At 35.0% G+C, this 19,883-nt stretch overlaps 1 protein-coding gene across 5 annotated transcripts in view; it reads right to left on the bottom strand.

The window, feature by feature from the left end:
* cnksr1 (connector enhancer of kinase suppressor of Ras 1) overlaps positions 1–19,883 on the bottom strand; it is a 94,177-nt gene continuing 74,294 nt past the window's right edge. For all 5 annotated transcript variants that reach the window (XM_087780601.1, XM_087780599.1, XM_087780600.1 and 2 more), the window contains one exon: positions 1–496. In XM_087780601.1, coding sequence (XP_087636727.1) covers positions 92–496 — 405 coding nt within the window. In that variant the 3' untranslated portion in view covers positions 1–91. The remainder of the gene's footprint in view (positions 497–19,883) is intronic.

Below are 19,883 nucleotides of genomic sequence, written 5' to 3'. Positions count from 1 at the left end.
TCTCGGTCACTTCTTCATACTAGATGTAGAAGTAGTTCTCGGTCACTTCTTCATACTAGATGTAGAAGTAGTTCTCGGTCACTTCTTCATACTAGATGTAGAAGTAGTTCTCGGTCACTTCTCCGCTCTCCACCATCTCGCTCAACTGCTGGTTGATGGACTCCTGCAGGGACCCCAGCGACAGTTCCAGGACCGGGCTGGAGCCCAGCGGCGGCGAGTCCAGGTCCAGAACCACATCGGACACTTCTGCGTCCACGTCTTGTTCTCCGTCGCTCAGTCTGTGCGCTCCCTCCGTCTCCGCCGTTTCCATGGCGACCGGCTCGGGAGGCGTGTCTTGAGCCGGGTCAGGGTTGTCGGTTGAAGTCCTGAGTGCCGCCAGCCGGTCCAGCTCCTGGACCAGCTCCTCGTTGTTCTCCTTCCAGAGCCTGAAGTGTGACGGCGTCACGTCCGACTCGTCCAGGAGTTTGTTGATCAGCTGCAGCTCGGCTTCTTTGGCCTGAAAACCACGTTTAAATTTACATAAACATGTTTAAATAACATTCATCGACTTATTTTAACATGTTTTTCTAACATCTTTCATTTTACATTTATATCATTGTTTTAATTTTAAATTGTATTATTAGACATTAGTATCAAACTGATAATAGTAAAATGAACATTATGAAAACGAATCATTCAACATTTTATTTTTATTTAAAAGCACCAAAATGGTTTTTAGTCTTTATGTAAATAATAAGTAAAATGAACAAATGAGATAAAAAAAAAAAATCGGTGAAACATGATAAATATTGTTATAGTTCATATTAAAATATTGATGCTTTGGTTGTGATGTCATCAAGAAGCGCCAGTGACTGTTATATTTTCTGTTCAATGCTACACTTTGATCGACACATAAGAGTTTATTCAAACAAAAACATTTTTTTAGTTTGTTTATCAACTCATAAGAGTCTGGACCTGTAGCTTCTTCTTATATACTTTCTTGCATCTTATTGTATTTAAAAATCACAAAGCTACTTGTGGCTAATGACGTTAGCATGCTAATGTGGCTAATGACGTTAGCATGCTAATGTGGCTAATGACGTTAGCATGCTAATGTGGATAATGACGTTAGCATGCTAATGTAGCTAATGACGTTAGCATGCTATTGTGGCTAATGATGTTAGCACGCTAATGTTGCTAAACTAGCTTAACAAGTTGCAAAGATAAAGGACAAAACTTTTAACTTGACAAATAAAAACTATTGTTCAGGTTTAAACTATAAACAAGTTCCTAGTTTTTCAGTATTTAAATAAAAACGTTCTAGACATTCTTGATGACATCATAACTAAAGGCTCTTTTACATCGTTTTAATTTATTTAATTTACGATTTTCCTATTGTAATAATATAAAGTAAGCTTTAATCAATACTTAAAAAAAGAAATAGTTCATCATAATAGTTTTATTTATTTTTTGTTTACGATAAACTTGTTTGTTTTTATGATTTCTATGATGATTGTAATAATTGTATTTAAACGTTTGTCTTCTTGTAAGAAAGTTTTGCTAAACTTTGTTTTCTTGATGTAACATTTGTCACAATATTGTAATAATAACTGCTGGTGTAATAACTGATGGTGTAATAATGGTTGGTTTAATACTGATGGTGTAATAACGGTTGGTTTAATACTGATGGTGTAATAACGTTGGTTTAAGAACTGATGGTGTAATAACGTTTGGTTTAAGAACTGATGGTGTAATAACGTTGGTTTAAGAACTGATGGTGTAATAACGTTGGTTTAAGAACTGATGGTGTAATAACGTTGGTTTAAGAACTGATGGTGTAATAACGTTTGGTTTAAGAACTGATGGTGTAATAACGGTTGGTTTAATACTGATGGTGTAATAACGGTTGGTTTAAGTACTGATGGTGTAATAACGTTGGTTTAAGAACTGATGGTGTAATAACGTTGGTTTAATACTGATGGTGTAATAATGGTTGGTTTAATACTGATGGTGTAATAACGGTTGGTTTAATACTGATGGTGTAATAACGTTGGTTTAAGAACTGATGGTGTAATAACGTTTGGTTTAAGAACTGATGGTGTAATAACGTTGGTTTAAGAACTGATGGTGTAATAACGTTGGTTTAAGAACTGATGGTGTAATAACGTTGGTTTAAGAACTGATGGTGTAATAACGTTTGGTTTAAGAACTGATGGTGTAATAACGGTTGGTTTAATACTGATGGTGTAATAACGGTTGGTTTAAGTACTGATGGTGTAATAACGTTGGTTTAAGAACTGATGGTGTAATAACGTTGGTTTAATACTGATGGTGTAATAATGGTTGGTTTAATACTGATGGTGTAATAACGGTTGGTTTAATAATGATGGTGTAATAACGTTGGTTTAAGAACTGATGGTGTAATAACGTTTGGTTTAAGAACTGATGGTGTAATAACGTTGGTTTAATACTGATGGTGTAATAACGTTGGTTTAAGAACTGATGGTGTAATAACGTTGGTTTAAGAACTGATGGTGTAATAACGTTTGGTTTAAGAACTGATGGTGTAATAACTGCTGGTGTAATAACTGATGGTGTAATAACTGCTGGTGTATAATAACTGCTGGTGTATAATAACTGCTGGTGTAATAACTGATGCTGTAATAACTGATGGTGTATAATAACTGCTGGTGTAATAATAACTGCTGGTGTAATAATAACTGCTGGTGTATAATAACTGCTGGTGTAATAATAACTGCTGGTGTAATAATAACTGCTGGTGTATAATAACTGCTGGTGTATAATAACTGATGGTGTAATAACTGATGGTGTATAATAACTGCTGGTGTATAATAACTGACGGTGTATAATAACTGCTGGTGTATAATAACTGACAGTGTATAATAACTGCTGGTGTATAATAACTGCTGGTGTAATAACTGATGGTGTATAATAACTGATGGTGTAAAAACTGACGGTGTAATAACGGTTGGTTTAATACTGATGGTGTATAATAACTGCTGGTGTACAATAACTGACGGTGTATAATAACTGATGGTGTATAATAACTGCTGGTGTATAATAACTGCTGGTGTATAATAACTGCTGGTGTAATAACTGCTGGTGTATAATAACTGCTGGTGTAATAACTGCTGGTGTAATAACTGCTGGTGTAATAACTGATGGTGTAATAACTGATGGTGTAATAACTGATGGTGTATAATAACTGCTGTTGTAATAACTGATGGTGTAATAACTGATGGGGTAATAACTGATGGTGTATAATAACTGTTGGTGTAGTAACTGATGGTGTAATAACTGCTGGTGTAATAACTGCTGGTGTAATAACTGATGGTGTAATAACTGCTGGTGTAATAACTGCTGGTGTATAATAACTGCTGGTGTATAATAACTGATGGTGTATAATAACTGCTGGTGTAATAACTGATGGTGTATAATAACTGATGGTGTATAATAACTGCTGGTGTAATAACTGCTGGTGTATAATAACTGCTGGTGTATAATAACTGCTGGTGTATAATAACTGCTGGTGTATAATAACTGACGGTGTATAATAACTGCTGGTGTAATAACTGCTGGTGTATAATAACTGCTGGTGTATAATAACTGCTGGTGTATAATAACTGCTGGTGTATAATAACTGACGGTGTATAATAACTGCTGGTGTATAATAACTGCTGGTGTATAATAACTGCTGGTGTATATAACTGCTGGTGTATAATAACTGCTGGTGTATAATAACTGATGGTGTAATAACTGATGGTGTAATAACTGATGGTGTAATAACTGATGGTGTAATAACTGATGGTGTAATAACTGATGGTGTATAATAACTGCTGGTGTATAATAACTGCTGTTGTAATAACTGATGGTGTAATTACTGATGGGGTAATAACTGATGGGGTAATAACTGATGGTGTATAATAACTGCTGGTGTATAATAACTGATGGTGTATAATAACTGCTGGTGTATAATAACTGCTGGTGTATAATAACTGCTGGTGTATAATAACTGCTGGTGTAATAACTGCTGGTGTAATAACTGATGGTGTAATAACTGATGGTGTAATAACTGATGGTGTATAATAACTGCTGTTGTAATAACTGATGGTGTAATTACTGATGGGGTAATAACTGATGGGGTAATAACTGATGGTGTATAATAACTGTTGGTGTAGTAACTGATGGTGTAATAACTGCTGGTGTAATAACTGCTGGTGTAATAACTGATGGTGTAATAACTGCTGGTGTAATAACTGCTGGTGTATAATAACTGCTGGTGTATAATAACTGATGGTGTATAATAACTGCTGGTGTAATAACTGATGGTGTATAATAACTGATGGTGTATAATAACTGCTGGTGTAATAACTGCTGGTGTATAATAACTGCTCGTGTATAATAACTGCTGGTGTATAATAACTGCTGGTGTAATAACTGCTGGTGTATAATAACTGCTGGTGTATGCTAACTGCTGGTGTAATAATAACTGCTGGTGTATAATAACTGCTGGTGTAATAATAACTGCTGGTGCATAATAACTGCTGGTGTAATAACTGCTGGTGTATAATAACTGCTGGTGTATAATAACTGCTGGTGTATAATAACTGCTGGTGTAATAACTGCTGGTGTATAATAACTGCTGGTGTAATAACTGATGGTGTAATAACGGTTGGTTTAAGAACTGATGGTGTATAATAACTGATGGTGTATAATAACTGCTGGTGTATAATAACTGCTGGTGTAATAACTGCTGGTGTATAATAACTGATGGTGTATAATAACTGATGGTGTATAATAACTGCTGGTGTATAATAACTGCTGGTGTAATAACTGCTGGTGTATAATAACTGCTGGTGTAATAACGGTTGGTTTAAGAACTGATGGTGTATAATAACTGATGGTGTATAATAACTGCTGGTGTATAATAACTGCTGGTGTAATAACTGATGGTGTAATAACGGTTGGTTTAATAACTGATGGTGTATAATAACTGCTGGTGTATAATAACTGCTGGTGTATAATAACTGCTGGTGTATAATAACTGCTGGTGTAATAACTGCTGGTGTATAATAACTGCTGGTGTATAATAACTGCTGGTGTATAATAACTGCTGGTGTAATAACTGATGGTGTAATAACGGTTGGTTTAAGAACTGATGGTGTATAATAACTGATGGTGTATAATAACTGCTGGTGTATAATAACTGCTGGTGTAATAACTGATGGTGTAATAACGGTTGGTTTAAGAACTGATGGTGTATAATAACTGCTGGTGTATAATAACTGCTGGTGTATAATAACTGACGGTGTATAATAACTGCTGGTGTATAATAACTGCTGGTGTATAATAACTGCTGGTGTAATAACTGCTGGTGTAATAACTGATGGTGTAATAACTGCTGGTGTATAATAACTGCTGGTGTATAATAACTGCTGGTGTAATAACTGCTGGTGTAATAACTGCTGGTGTAATAACTGCTGGTGTAATAACTGATGGTGTAATAACTGCTGGTGTAATAACTGATGGTGTAATAACTGCTGGTGTAATAACTGCTGGTGTAATAACTGATGGTGTAATAACGTTGGTTTAAGAACTGATGGTGTAATAACGTTTGGTTTAAGAACTGATGGTGTAATAACGTTGGTTTAATACTGATGGTGTAATAACGTTGGTGTAATAACTGCTGGTGTAATAACGTTGGTTTAAGAACTGATGGTGTAATAACGTTTGGTTTAAGAACTGATGGTGTAATAACGGTTGGTTTAATACTGATGGTGTAATAACGGTTGGTTTAAGTACTGATGGTGTAATAACGTTGGTTTAAGAACTGATGGTGTAATAACGTTTGGTTTAAGAACTGATGGTGTAATAACTGATGGTGTAATAACTGCTGGTGTAATAACTGCTGGTGTAATAACTGATGGTGTAATAACTGCTGGTGTAATAACTGATGGTGTAATAACTGCTGGTGTAATAACTGCTGGTGTAATAACGTTGGTTTAAGAACTGATGGTGTAATAACGTTTGGTTTAAGAACTGATGGTGTAATAACGGTTGGTTTAATACTGATGGTGTAATAACGGTTGGTTTAAGTACTGATGGTGTAATAACGTTGGTTTAAGAACTGATGGTGTAATAACGTTTGGTTTAAGAACTGATGGTGTAATAACTGATGGTGTAATAACTGCTGGTGTAATAACTGCTGGTGTAATAACTGATGGTGTAATAACTGCTGGTGTAATAACTGATGGTGTAATAACTGCTGGTGTAATAACTGATGGTGTAATAACTGCTGGTGTAATAACTGCTGGTGTAATAACGTTGGTTTAAGAACTGATGGTGTAATAACGTTTGGTTTAAGAACTGATGGTGTAATAACGGTTGGTTTAATACTGATGGTGTAATAACGGTTGGTTTAAGTACTGATGGTGTAATAACGTTGGTTTAAGAACTGATGGTGTAATAACGTTTGGTTTAAGAACTGATGGTGTAATAACGGTTGGTTTAAGAACTGATGGTGTAAAAACTGACGATGTAATAACGGTTGGTTTAAGAACTGATGGTGTAATAACGGTTGGTTTAATACTGATGGTGTAATAACTGCTGGTGTATAATAACTGCTGGTGTAATAACTGCTGGTGTAATAACTGCTGGTGTAATAACTGATGGTGTAATAACTGCTGGTGTAATAACGTTTGGTTTAAGAACTGATGGTGTAATAACGGTTGGTTTAATACTGATGGTGTAATAACGGTTGGTTTAAGTACTGATGGTGTAATAACGTTGGTTTAAGAACTGATGGTGTAATAACGTTTGGTTTAAGAACTGATGGTGTAATAACGGTTGGTTTAAGAACTGATGGTGTAAAAACTGACGATGTAATAACGGTTGGTTTAAGAACTGATGGTGTAATAACGGTTGGTTTAATACTGATGGTGTAATAACTGATGGTGTATAATAACTGCTGGTGTAATAACTGATGGTGTAATAACTGCTGGTGTATAATAACTGCTGGTGTATAATAACTGCTGGTGTAATAACTGATGCTGTAATAACTGATGCTGTAATAACTGATGGTGTATAATAACTGCTGGTGTAATAATAACTGCTGGTGTAATAATAACTGCTGGTGTATAATAACTGCTGGTGTAATAATAACTGCTGGTGTATAATAACTGCTGGTGTAATAATAACTGCTGGTGTAATAATAACTGCTGGTGTATAATAACTGCTGGTGTATAATAACTGATGGTGTATAATAACTGATGGTGTATAATAACTGACGGTGTATAATAACTGCTGGTGTATAATAACTGACAGTGTATAATAACTGCTGGTGTATAATAACTGCTGGTGTAATAACTGATGGTGTATAATAACTGATGGTGTAAAAACTGACGGTGTAATAACGGTTGGTTTAATACTGATGGTGTATAATAACTGCTGGTGTACAATAACTGACAGTGTATAATAACTGCTGGTGTATAATAACTGCTGGTGTAATAACTGCTGGTGTATAATAACTGCTGGTGTAATAACTGCTGGTGTATAATAACTGCTGGTGTAATAACTGCTGGTGTAATAACTGATGGTGTAATAACTGATGGTGTAATAACTGATGGTGTAATAACTGATGGTGTATAATAACTGCTGTTGTAATAACTGATGGTGTAATAACTGATGGGGTAATAACTGATGGTGTATAATAACTGTTGGTGTAGTAACTGATGGTGTAATAACTGCTGGTGTAATAACTGCTGGTGTAATAACTGATGGTGTAATAACTGCTGGTGTAATAACTGCTGGTGTAATAACTGATGGTGTAATAACTGCTGGTGTAATAACTGCTGGTGTATAATAACTGCTGGTGTATAATAACTGATGGTGTATAATAACTGCTGGTGTAATAACTGATGGTGTATAATAACTGATGGTGTATAATAACTGCTGGTGTAATAACTGCTGGTGTATAATAACTGCTGGTGTATAATAACTGCTGGTGTATAATAACTGCTGGTGTATAATAACTGACGGTGTATAATAACTGCTGGTGTATAATAACTGCTGGTGTATAATAACTGCTGGTGTATAATAACTGACGGTGTATAATAACTGCTGGTGTATAATAACTGCTGGTGTGTAATAACTGCTGGTGTAATAACTGCTGGTGTAATAACTGCTGGTGTAATAACTGCTGGTGTAATAACTGCTGGTGTAATAACGTTGGTTTAAGAACTGATGGTGTAATAACGTTTGGTTTAAGAACTGATGGTGTAATAACGGTTGGTTTAATACTGATGGTGTAATAACGGTTGGTTTAAGTACTGATGGTGTAATAACGTTGGTTTAAGAACTGATGGTGTAATAACGTTTGGTTTAAGAACTGATGGTGTAATAACTGATGGTGTAATAACTGCTGGTGTAATAACTGATGGTGTAATAACTGCTGGTGTAATAACTGATGGTGTAATAACTGCTGGTGTAATAACTGCTGGTGTAATAACGTTGGTTTAAGAACTGATGGTGTAATAACGTTTGGTTTAAGAACTGATGGTGTAATAACGGTTGGTTTAATACTGATGGTGTAATAACGGTTGGTTTAAGTACTGATGGTGTAATAACGTTGGTTTAAGAACTGATGGTGTAATAACGTTTGGTTTAAGAACTGATGGTGTAATAACTGATGGTGTAATAACTGCTGGTGTAATAACTGCTGGTGTAATAACTGATGGTGTAATAACTGCTGGTGTAATAACTGATGGTGTAATAACTGCTGGTGTAATAACTGCTGGTGTAATAACGTTGGTTTAAGAACTGATGGTGTAATAACGTTTGGTTTAAGAACTGATGGTGTAATAACGTTTGGTTTAAGAACTGATGGTGTAATAACGGTTGGTTTAATACTGATGGTGTAATAACGGTTGGTTTAAGTACTGATGGTGTAATAACGTTGGTTTAAGAACTGATGGTGTAATAACGTTTGGTTTAAGAACTGATGGTGTAATAACGGTTGGTTTAATACTGATGGTGTAATAACGGTTGGTTTAAGTACTGATGGTGTAATAACGTTGGTTTAAGAACTGATGGTGTATAATAACTGCTGGTGTATAATAACTGCTGGTGTATAATAACTGCTGGTGTAATAACTGCTGGTGTATAATAACTGCTGGTGTAATAACTGCTGGTGTAATAACTGATGGTGTAATAACTGATGGTGTAATAACTGATGGTGTAATAACTGATGGTGTATAATAACTGCTGTTGTAATAACTGATGGTGTAATAACTGATGGGGTAATAACTGATGGTGTATAATAACTGTTGGTGTAGTAACTGATGGTGTAATAACTGCTGGTGTAATAACTGCTGGTGTAATAACTGATGGTGTAATAACTGCTGGTGTAATAACTGCTGGTGTAATAACTGATGGTGTAATAACTGCTGGTGTAATAACTGCTGGTGTATAATAACTGCTGGTGTATAATAACTGATGGTGTATAATAACTGCTGGTGTAATAACTGATGGTGTATAATAACTGATGGTGTATAATAACTGCTGGTGTAATAACTGCTGGTGTATAATAACTGCTGGTGTATAATAACTGACGGTGTATAATAACTGCTGGTGTATAATAACTGCTGGTGTGTAATAACTGCTGGTGTAATAACTGCTGGTGTAATAACTGCTGGTGTAATAACTGCTGGTGTAATAACTGCTGGTGTAATAACGTTGGTTTAAGAACTGATGGTGTAATAACGTTTGGTTTAAGAACTGATGGTGTAATAACGGTTGGTTTAATACTGATGGTGTAATAACGGTTGGTTTAAGTACTGATGGTGTAATAACGTTGGTTTAAGAACTGATGGTGTAATAACGTTTGGTTTAAGAACTGATGGTGTAATAACTGATGGTGTAATAACTGCTGGTGTAATAACTGCTGGTGTAATAACTGATGGTGTAATAACTGCTGGTGTAATAACTGATGGTGTAATAACTGCTGGTGTAATAACTGCTGGTGTAATAACGTTGGTTTAAGAACTGATGGTGTAATAACGTTTGGTTTAAGAACTGATGGTGTAATAACGTTTGGTTTAAGAACTGATGGTGTAATAACGGTTGGTTTAATACTGATGGTGTAATAACGGTTGGTTTAAGTACTGATGGTGTAATAACGTTGGTTTAAGAACTGATGGTGTAATAACGTTTGGTTTAAGAACTGATGGTGTAATAACGGTTGGTTTAAGAACTGATGGTGTAAAAACTGACGATGTAATAACGGTTGGTTTAAGAACTGATGGTGTAATAACGGTTGGTTTAATACTGATGGTGTAATAACTGATGGTGTATAATAACTGATGGTGTATAATAACTGCTGGTGTAATAACTGATGGTGTAATAACTGCTGGTGTAATAACTGATGGTGTAATAATAACTGCTGGTGTATAATAACTGCTGGTGTAATAATAACTGCTGGTGTATAATAACTGCTGGTGTAATAATAACTGCTGGTGTATAATAACTGCTGGTGTATAATAACTGCTGGTGTATAATAACTGATGGTGTAATAACTGATGGTGTATAATAACTGCTGGTGTATAATAACTGACGGTGTATAATAACTGCTGGTGTATAATAACTGACAGTGTATAATAACTGCTGGTGTATAATAACTGCTGGTGTAATAACTGATGGTGTATAATAACTGATGGTGTAAAAACTGACGGTGTAATAACGGTTGGTTTAATACTGATGGTGTAATAACTGCTGGTGTAATAACGTTGGTTTAAGAACTGATGGTGTAATAACGTTTGGTTTAAGAACTGATGGTGTAATAACGTTTGGTTTAAGAACTGATGGTGTAATAACGGTTGGTTTAATACTGATGGTGTAATAACGGTTGGTTTAAGTACTGATGGTGTAATAACGTTGGTTTAAGAACTGATGGTGTAATAACGTTTGGTTTAAGAACTGATGGTGTAATAACGGTTGGTTTAAGAACTGATGGTGTAAAAACTGACGATGTAATAACGGTTGGTTTAAGAACTGATGGTGTAATAACGGTTGGTTTAATACTGATGGTGTAATAACTGATGGTGTATAATAACTGCTGGTGTAATAACTGATGGTGTAATAACTGCTGGTGTATAATAACTGCTGGTGTATAATAACTGCTGGTGTATAATAACTGCTGGTGTAATAATAACTGCTGGTGTATAATAACTGCTGGTGTAATAATAACTGCTGGTGTAATAATAACTGCTGGTGTATAATAACTGCTGGTGTATAATAACTGATGGTGTAATAACTGATGGTGTATAATAACTGCTGGTGTAATAACTGATGGTGTATAATAACTGCTGGTGTATAATAACTGCTGGTGTAATAACTGATGCTGTAATAACTGATGCTGTAATAACTGATGGTGTATAATAACTGCTGGTGTAATAATAACTGCTGGTGTAATAATAACTGCTGGTGTATAATAACTGCTGGTGTAATAATAACTGCTGGTGTATAATAACTGCTGGTGTAATAATAACTGCTGGTGTAATAATAACTGCTGGTGTATAATAACTGCTGGTGTATAATAACTGATGGTGTAATAACTGATGGTGTATAATAACTGCTGGTGTATAATAACTGACGGTGTATAATAACTGCTGGTGTATAATAACTGACAGTGTATAATAACTGCTGGTGTATAATAACTGCTGGTGTAATAACTGATGGTGTATAATAACTGATGGTGTAAAAACTGACGGTGTAATAACGGTTGGTTTAATACTGATGGTGTAATAATAACTGCTGGTGTAATAATAACTGCTGGTGTATAATAACTGCTGGTGTATAATAACTGATGGTGTAATAACTGATGGTGTATAATAACTGCTGGTGTAATAACTGATGGTGTATAATAACTGCTGGTGTATAATAACTGCTGGTGTAATAATAACTGCTGGTGTATAATAACTGCTGGTGTAATAATAACTGCTGGTGTAATAATAACTGCTGGTGTATAATAACTGCTGGTGTATAATAACTGATGGTGTAATAACTGATGGTGTATAATAACTGCTGGTGTATAATAACTGACGGTGTATAATAACTGCTGGTGTATAATAACTGACAGTGTATAATAACTGCTGGTGTATAATAACTGCTGGTGTAATAACTGATGGTGTATAATAACTGATGGTGTAAAAACTGACGGTGTAATAACGGTTGGTTTAATACTGATGGTGTATAATAACTGCTGGTGTAATAACGTTGGTTTAAGAACTGATGGTGTAATAACGTTTGGTTTAAGAACTGATGGTGTAATAACGGTTGGTTTAAGAACTGATGGTGTAATAACGGTTGGTTTAATACTGATGGTGTAATAACTGATGGTGTATAATAACTGCTGGTGTAATAACTGATGGTGTAATAACTGCTGGTGTATAATAACTGCTGGTGTATAATAACTGCTGGTGTATAATAACTGCTGGTGTAATAATAACTGCTGGTGTATAATAACTGCTGGTGTAATAATAACTGCTGGTGTAATAATAACTGCTGGTGTATAATAACTGCTGGTGTATAATAACTGATGGTGTAATAACTGATGGTGTATAATAACTGCTGGTGTAATAACTGATGGTGTATAATAACTGCTGGTGTATAATAACTGCTGGTGTAATAATAACTGCTGGTGTATAATAACTGCTGGTGTAATAATAACTGCTGGTGTAATAATAACTGCTGGTGTATAATAACTGCTGGTGTATAATAACTGATGGTGTAATAACTGATGGTGTATAATAACTGCTGGTGTATAATAACTGACGGTGTATAATAACTGCTGGTGTATAATAACTGACAGTGTATAATAACTGCTGGTGTATAATAACTGCTGGTGTAATAACTGATGGTGTATAATAACTGATGGTGTAAAAACTGACGGTGTAATAACGGTTGGTTTAATACTGATGGTGTATAATAACTGCTGGTGTAATAACGTTGGTTTAAGAACTGATGGTGTAATAACGTTTGGTTTAAGAACTGATGGTGTAATAACGGTTGGTTTAATACTGATGGTGTAATAACGGTTGGTTTAAGTACTGATGGTGTAATAACGTTGGTTTAAGAACTGATGGTGTAATAACGTTTGGTTTAAGAACTGATGGTGTAATAACTGATGGTGTAATAACTGCTGGTGTAATAACTGCTGGTGTAATAACTGATGGTGTAATAACTGCTGGTGTAATAACTGATGGTGTAATAACTGCTGGTGTAATAACTGCTGGTGTAATAACGTTGGTTTAAGAACTGATGGTGTAATAACTGCTGGTGTATAATAACTGCTGGTGTATAATAACTGCTGGTGTAATAACTGATGCTGTAATAACTGATGCTGTAATAACTGATGGTGTATAATAACTGCTGGTGTAATAATAACTGCTGGTGTAATAATAACTGCTGGTGTATAATAACTGCTGGTGTAATAATAACTGCTGGTGTATAATAACTGCTGGTGTAATAATAACTGCTGGTGTAATAATAACTGCTGGTGTATAATAACTGCTGGTGTATAATAACTGATGGTGTAATAACTGATGGTGTATAATAACTGCTGGTGTATAATAACTGACGGTGTATAATAACTGCTGGTGTATAATAACTGACAGTGTATAATAACTGCTGGTGTATAATAACTGCTGGTGTAATAACTGATGGTGTATAATAACTGATGGTGTAAAAACTGACGGTGTAATAACGGTTGGTTTAATACTGATGGTGTATAATAACTGCTGGTGTAATAACGTTGGTTTAAGAACTGATGGTGTAATAACGTTTGGTTTAAGAACTGATGGTGTAATAACGGTTGGTTTAATACTGATGGTGTAATAACGGTTGGTTTAAGTACTGATGGTGTAATAACGTTGGTTTAAGAACTGATGGTGTAATAACGTTTGGTTTAAGAACTGATGGTGTAATAACTGATGGTGTAATAACTGCTGGTGTAATAACTGCTGGTGTAATAACTGATGGTGTAATAACTGCTGGTGTAATAACTGATGGTGTAATAACTGCAGGTGTAATAACTGCTGGTGTAATAACGTTGGTTTAAGAACTGATGGTGTAATAACGTTTGGTTTAAGAACTGATGGTGTAATAACGTTTGGTTTAAGAACTGATGGTGTAATAACGGTTGGTTTAATACTGATGGTGTAATAACGGTTGGTTTAAGTACTGATGGTGTAATAACGTTTGGTTTAAGAACTGATGGTGTAATAACGGTTGGTTTAATACTGATGGTGTAATAACGGTTGGTTTAAGTACTGATGGTGTAATAACGTTGGTTTAAGAACTGATGGTGTAATAACGTTTGGTTTAAGAACTGATGGTGTAATAACGGTTGGTTTAAGAACTGATGGTGTAAAAACTGACGATGTAATAACGGTTGGTTTAAGAACTGATGGTGTAATAACGGTTGGTTTAATACTGATGGTGTAATAACTGATGGTGTATAATAACTGCTGGTGTAATAACTGATGGTGTAATAACTGCTGGTGTATAATAACTGCTGGTGTATAATAACTGCTGGTGTAATAATAACTGCTGGTGTAATAATAACTGCTGGTGTATAATAACTGCTGGTGTATAATAACTGATGGTGTAATAACTGATGGTGTATAATAACTGCTGGTGTATAATAACTGACAGTGTATAATAACTGCTGGTGTATAATAACTGACAGTGTATAATAACTGATGGTGTATAATAACTGATGGTGTAAAAACTGACGATGTAATAACGGTTGGTTTAAGAACTGATGGTGTAATAACGGTTGGTTTAATACTGATGGTGTAATAACGTTTGGTTTAAGAACTGATGGTGTAATAACGTTTGGTTTAAGAACTGATGGTGTAATAACGGTTGGTTTAAGAACTGATGGTGTAAAAACTGACGATGTAATAACGGTTGGTTTAAGAACTGATGGTGTAATAACGGTTGGTTTAATACTGATGGTGTAATAACTGATGGTGTATAATAACTGCTGGTGTAATAACTGATGGTGTAATAACTGCTGGTGTAATAATAACTGCTGGTGTATAATAACTGCTGGTGTAATAATAACTGCTGGTGTAATAATAACTGCTGGTGTATAATAACTGCTGGTGTATAATAACTGATGGTGTAATAACTGATGGTGTATAATAACTGCTGGTGTATAATAACTGACGGTGTATAATAACTGCTGGTGTATAATAACTGACAGTGTATAATAACTGCTGGTGTATAATAACTGCTGGTGTAATAACTGATGGTGTATAATAACTGATGGTGTAAAAACTGACGGTGTAATAACGGTTGGTTTAATACTGATGGTGTATAATAACTGCTGGTGTACAATAACTGACGGTGTATAATAACTGATGGTGTATAATAACTGCTGGTGTATAATAACTGCTGGTGTATAATAACTGCTGGTGTAATAACGTTTGGTTTAAGAACTGATGGTGTAATAACGTTTGGTTTAAGAACTGATGGTGTAATAACGGTTGGTTTAATACTGATGGTGTAATAACGGTTGGTTTAAGTACTGATGGTGTAATAACGTTTGGTTTAAGAACTGATGGTGTAATAACGGTTGGTTTAATACTGATGGTGTAATAACGGTTGGTTTAAGTACTGATGGTGTAATAACGTTGGTTTAAGAACTGATGGTGTAATAACGTTTGGTTTAAGAACTGATGGTGTAATAACGGTTGGTTTAAGAACTGATGGTGTAAAAACTGACGATGTAATAACGGTTGGTTTAAGAACTGATGGTGTAATAACGGTTGGTTTAATACTGATGGTGTAATAACTGATGGTGTATAATAACTGCTGGTGTAATAACTGATGGTGTAATAACTGCTGGTGTATAATAACTGCTGGTGTATAATAACTGCTGGTGTAATAATAACTGCTGGTGTAATAATAACTGCTGGTGTATAATAACTGCTGGTGTATAATAACTGATGGTGTAATAACTGATGGTGTATAATAACTGCTGGTGTATAATAACTGACAGTGTATAATAACTGCTGGTGTATAATAACTGACAGTGTATAATAACTGATGGTGTATAATAACTGATGGTGTAAAAACTGACGGTGTAATAACGGTTGGTTTAATACTGATGGTGTAATAACGTTTGGTTTAAGAACTGATGGTGTAATAACGTTTGGTTTAAGAACTGATGGTGTAATAACGGTTGGTTTAAGAACTGATGGTGTAAAAACTGACGATGTAATAACGGTTGGTTTAAGAACTGATGGTGTAATAACGGTTGGTTTAATACTGATGGTGTAATAACGTTTGGTTTAAGAACTGATGGTGTAATAACGTTTGGTTTAAGAACTGATGGTGTAATAACGGTTGGTTTAAGAACTGATGGTGTAAAAACTGACGATGTAATAACGGTTGGTTTAAGAACTGATGGTGTAATAACGGTTGGTTTAATACTGATGGTGTAATAACTGATGGTGTATAATAACTGCTGGTGTAATAACTGATGGTGTAATAACTGCTGGTGTAATAATAACTGCTGGTGTATAATAACTGCTGGTGTAATAATAACTGCTGGTGTAATAATAACTGCTGGTGTATAATAACTGCTGGTGTATAATAACTGATGGTGTAATAACTGATGGTGTATAATAACTGCTGGTGTATAATAACTGACGGTGTATAATAACTGCTGGTGTATAATAACTGACAGTGTATAATAACTGCTGGTGTATAATAACTGCTGGTGTAATAACTGATGGTGTATAATAACTGATGGTGTAAAAACTGACGGTGTAATAACGGTTGGTTTAATACTGATGGTGTATAATAACTGCTGGTGTACAATAACTGACGGTGTATAATAACTGATGGTGTATAATAACTGCTGGTGTATAATAACTGCTGGTGTATAATAACTGCTGGTGTAATAACTGCTGGTGTATAATAACTGCTGGTGTAATAACTGCTGGTGTAATAACTGATGGTGTAATAACTGATGGTGTAATAACTGATGGTGTAATAACTGATGGTGTATAATAACTGCTGTTGTAATAACTGATGGTGTAATAACTGATGGGGTAATAACTGATGGTGTATAATAACTGTTGGTGTAGTAACTGATGGTGTAATAACTGCTGGTGTAATAACTGCTGGTGTAATAACTGATGGTGTAATAACTGCTGGTGTAATAACTGCTGGTGTATAATAACTGCTGGTGTATAATAACTGATGGTGTATAATAACTGCTGGTGTAATAACTGATGGTGTAATAACTGCTGGTGTAATAACTGATGGTGTAATAACTGCTGGTGTAATAACTGCTGGTGTAATAACGTTGGTTTAAGAACTGATGGTGTAATAACTGCTGGTGTATAATAACTGCTGGTGTATAATAACTGCTGGTGTAATAACTGATGCTGTAATAACTGATGCTGTAATAACTGATGGTGTATAATAACTGCTGGTGTAATAATAACTGCTGGTGTAATAATAACTGCTGGTGTATAATAACTGCTGGTGTAATAATAACTGCTGGTGTATAATAACTGCTGGTGTAATAATAACTGCTGGTGTAATAATAACTGCTGGTGTATAATAACTGCTGGTGTATAATAACTGATGGTGTAATAACTGATGGTGTATAATAACTGCTGGTGTATAATAACTGACGGTGTATAATAACTGCTGGTGTATAATAACTGACAGTGTATAATAACTGCTGGTGTATAATAACTGCTGGTGTAATAACTGATGGTGTATAATAACTGATGGTGTAAAAACTGACGGTGTAATAACGGTTGGTTTAATACTGATGGTGTATAATAACTGCTGGTGTAATAACGTTGGTTTAAGAACTGATGGTGTAATAACGTTTGGTTTAAGAACTGATGGTGTAATAACGGTTGGTTTAATACTGATGGTGTAATAACGGTTGGTTTAAGTACTGATGGTGTAATAACGTTGGTTTAAGAACTGATGGTGTAATAACGTTTGGTTTAAGAACTGATGGTGTAATAACTGATGGTGTAATAACTGCTGGTGTAATAACTGCTGGTGTAATAACTGATGGTGTAATAACTGCTGGTGTAATAACTGATGGTGTAATAACTGCTGGTGTAATAACTGCTGGTGTAATAACGTTGGTTTAAGAACTGATGGTGTAATAACGTTTGGTTTAAGAACTGATGGTGTAATAACGTTTGGTTTAAGAACTGATGGTGTAATAACGGTTGGTTTAATACTGATGGTGTAATAACGGTTGGTTTAAGTACTGATGGTGTAATAACGTTTGGTTTAAGAACTGATGGTGTAATAACGGTTGGTTTAATACTGATGGTGTAATAACGGTTGGTTTAAGTACTGATGGTGTAATAACGTTGGTTTAAGAACTGATGGTGTAATAACGTTTGGTTTAAGAACTGATGGTGTAAAAACTGACGATGTAATAACGGTTGGTTTAAGAACTGATGGTGTAATAACGGTTGGTTTAATACTGATGGTGTAATAACTGATGGTGTATAATAACTGCTGGTGTAATAACTGATGGTGTAATAACTGCTGGTGTATAATAACTGCTGGTGTATAATAACTGCTGGTGTAATAATAACTGCTGGTGTAATAATAACTGCTGGTGTATAATAACTGCTGGTGTATAATAACTGATGGTGTAATAACTGATGGTGTATAATAACTGCTGGTGTATAATAACTGACAGTGTATAATAACTGCTGGTGTATAATAACTGACAGTGTATAATAACTGATGGTGTATAATAACTGATGGTGTAAAAACTGACGGTGTAATAACGGTTGGTTTAATACTGATGGTGTAATAACGTTTGGTTTAAGAACTGATGGTGTAATAACGTTTGGTTTAAGAACTGATGGTGTAATAACGGTTGGTTTAAGAACTGATGGTGTAAAAACTGACGATGTAATAACGGTTGGTTTAAGAACTGATGGTGTAATAACGGTTGGTTTAATACTGATGGTGTAATAACTGATGGTGTATAATAACTGCTGGTGTAATAACTGATGGTGTAATAACTGCTGGTGTAATAATAACTGCTGGTGTATAATAACTGCTGGTGTAATAATAACTGCTGGTGTAATAATAACTGCTGGTGTATAATAACTGCTGGTGTATAATAACTGATGGTGTAATAACTGATGGTGTATAATAACTGCTGGTGTATAATAACTGACGGTGTATAATAACTGCTGGTGTATAATAACTGACAGTGTATAATAACTGCTGGTGTATAATAACTGCTGGTGTAATAACTGATGGTGTATAATAACTGATGGTGTAAAAACTGACGGTGTAATAACGGTTGGTTTAATACTGATGGTGTATAATAACTGCTGGTGTACAATAACTGACGGTGTATAATAACTGATGGTGTATAATAACTGCTGGTGTATAATAACTGCTGGTGTATAATAACTGCTGGTGTAATAACTGCTGGTGTATAATAACTGCTGGTGTAATAACTGCTGGTGTAATAACTGATGGTGTAATAACTGATGGTGTAATAACTGATGGTGTAATAACTGATGGTGTATAATAACTGCTGTTGTAATAACTGATGGTGTAATAACTGATGGGGTAATAACTGATGGTGTATAATAACTGTTGGTGTAGTAACTGATGGTGTAATAACTGCTGGTGTAATAACTGCTGGTGTAATAACTGATGGTGTAATAACTGCTGGTGTAATAACTGCTGGTGTATAATAACTGCTGGTGTATAATAACTGATGGTGTATAATAACTGCTGGTGTAATAACTGATGGTGTATAATAACTGATGGTGTATAATAACTGCTGGTGTAATAACTGC

Source organism: Callionymus lyra, chromosome 18, assembly GCF_982586985.1.
Source record: "Callionymus lyra chromosome 18, fCalLyr1.hap1.1, whole genome shotgun sequence".
Taxonomy (NCBI): Eukaryota; Metazoa; Chordata; class Actinopteri; order Syngnathiformes; family Callionymidae; genus Callionymus; species Callionymus lyra.
The sequence above is the reverse complement of the archived record's forward strand: the minus strand, read 5'-3'. Positions and strand labels throughout refer to the sequence as shown.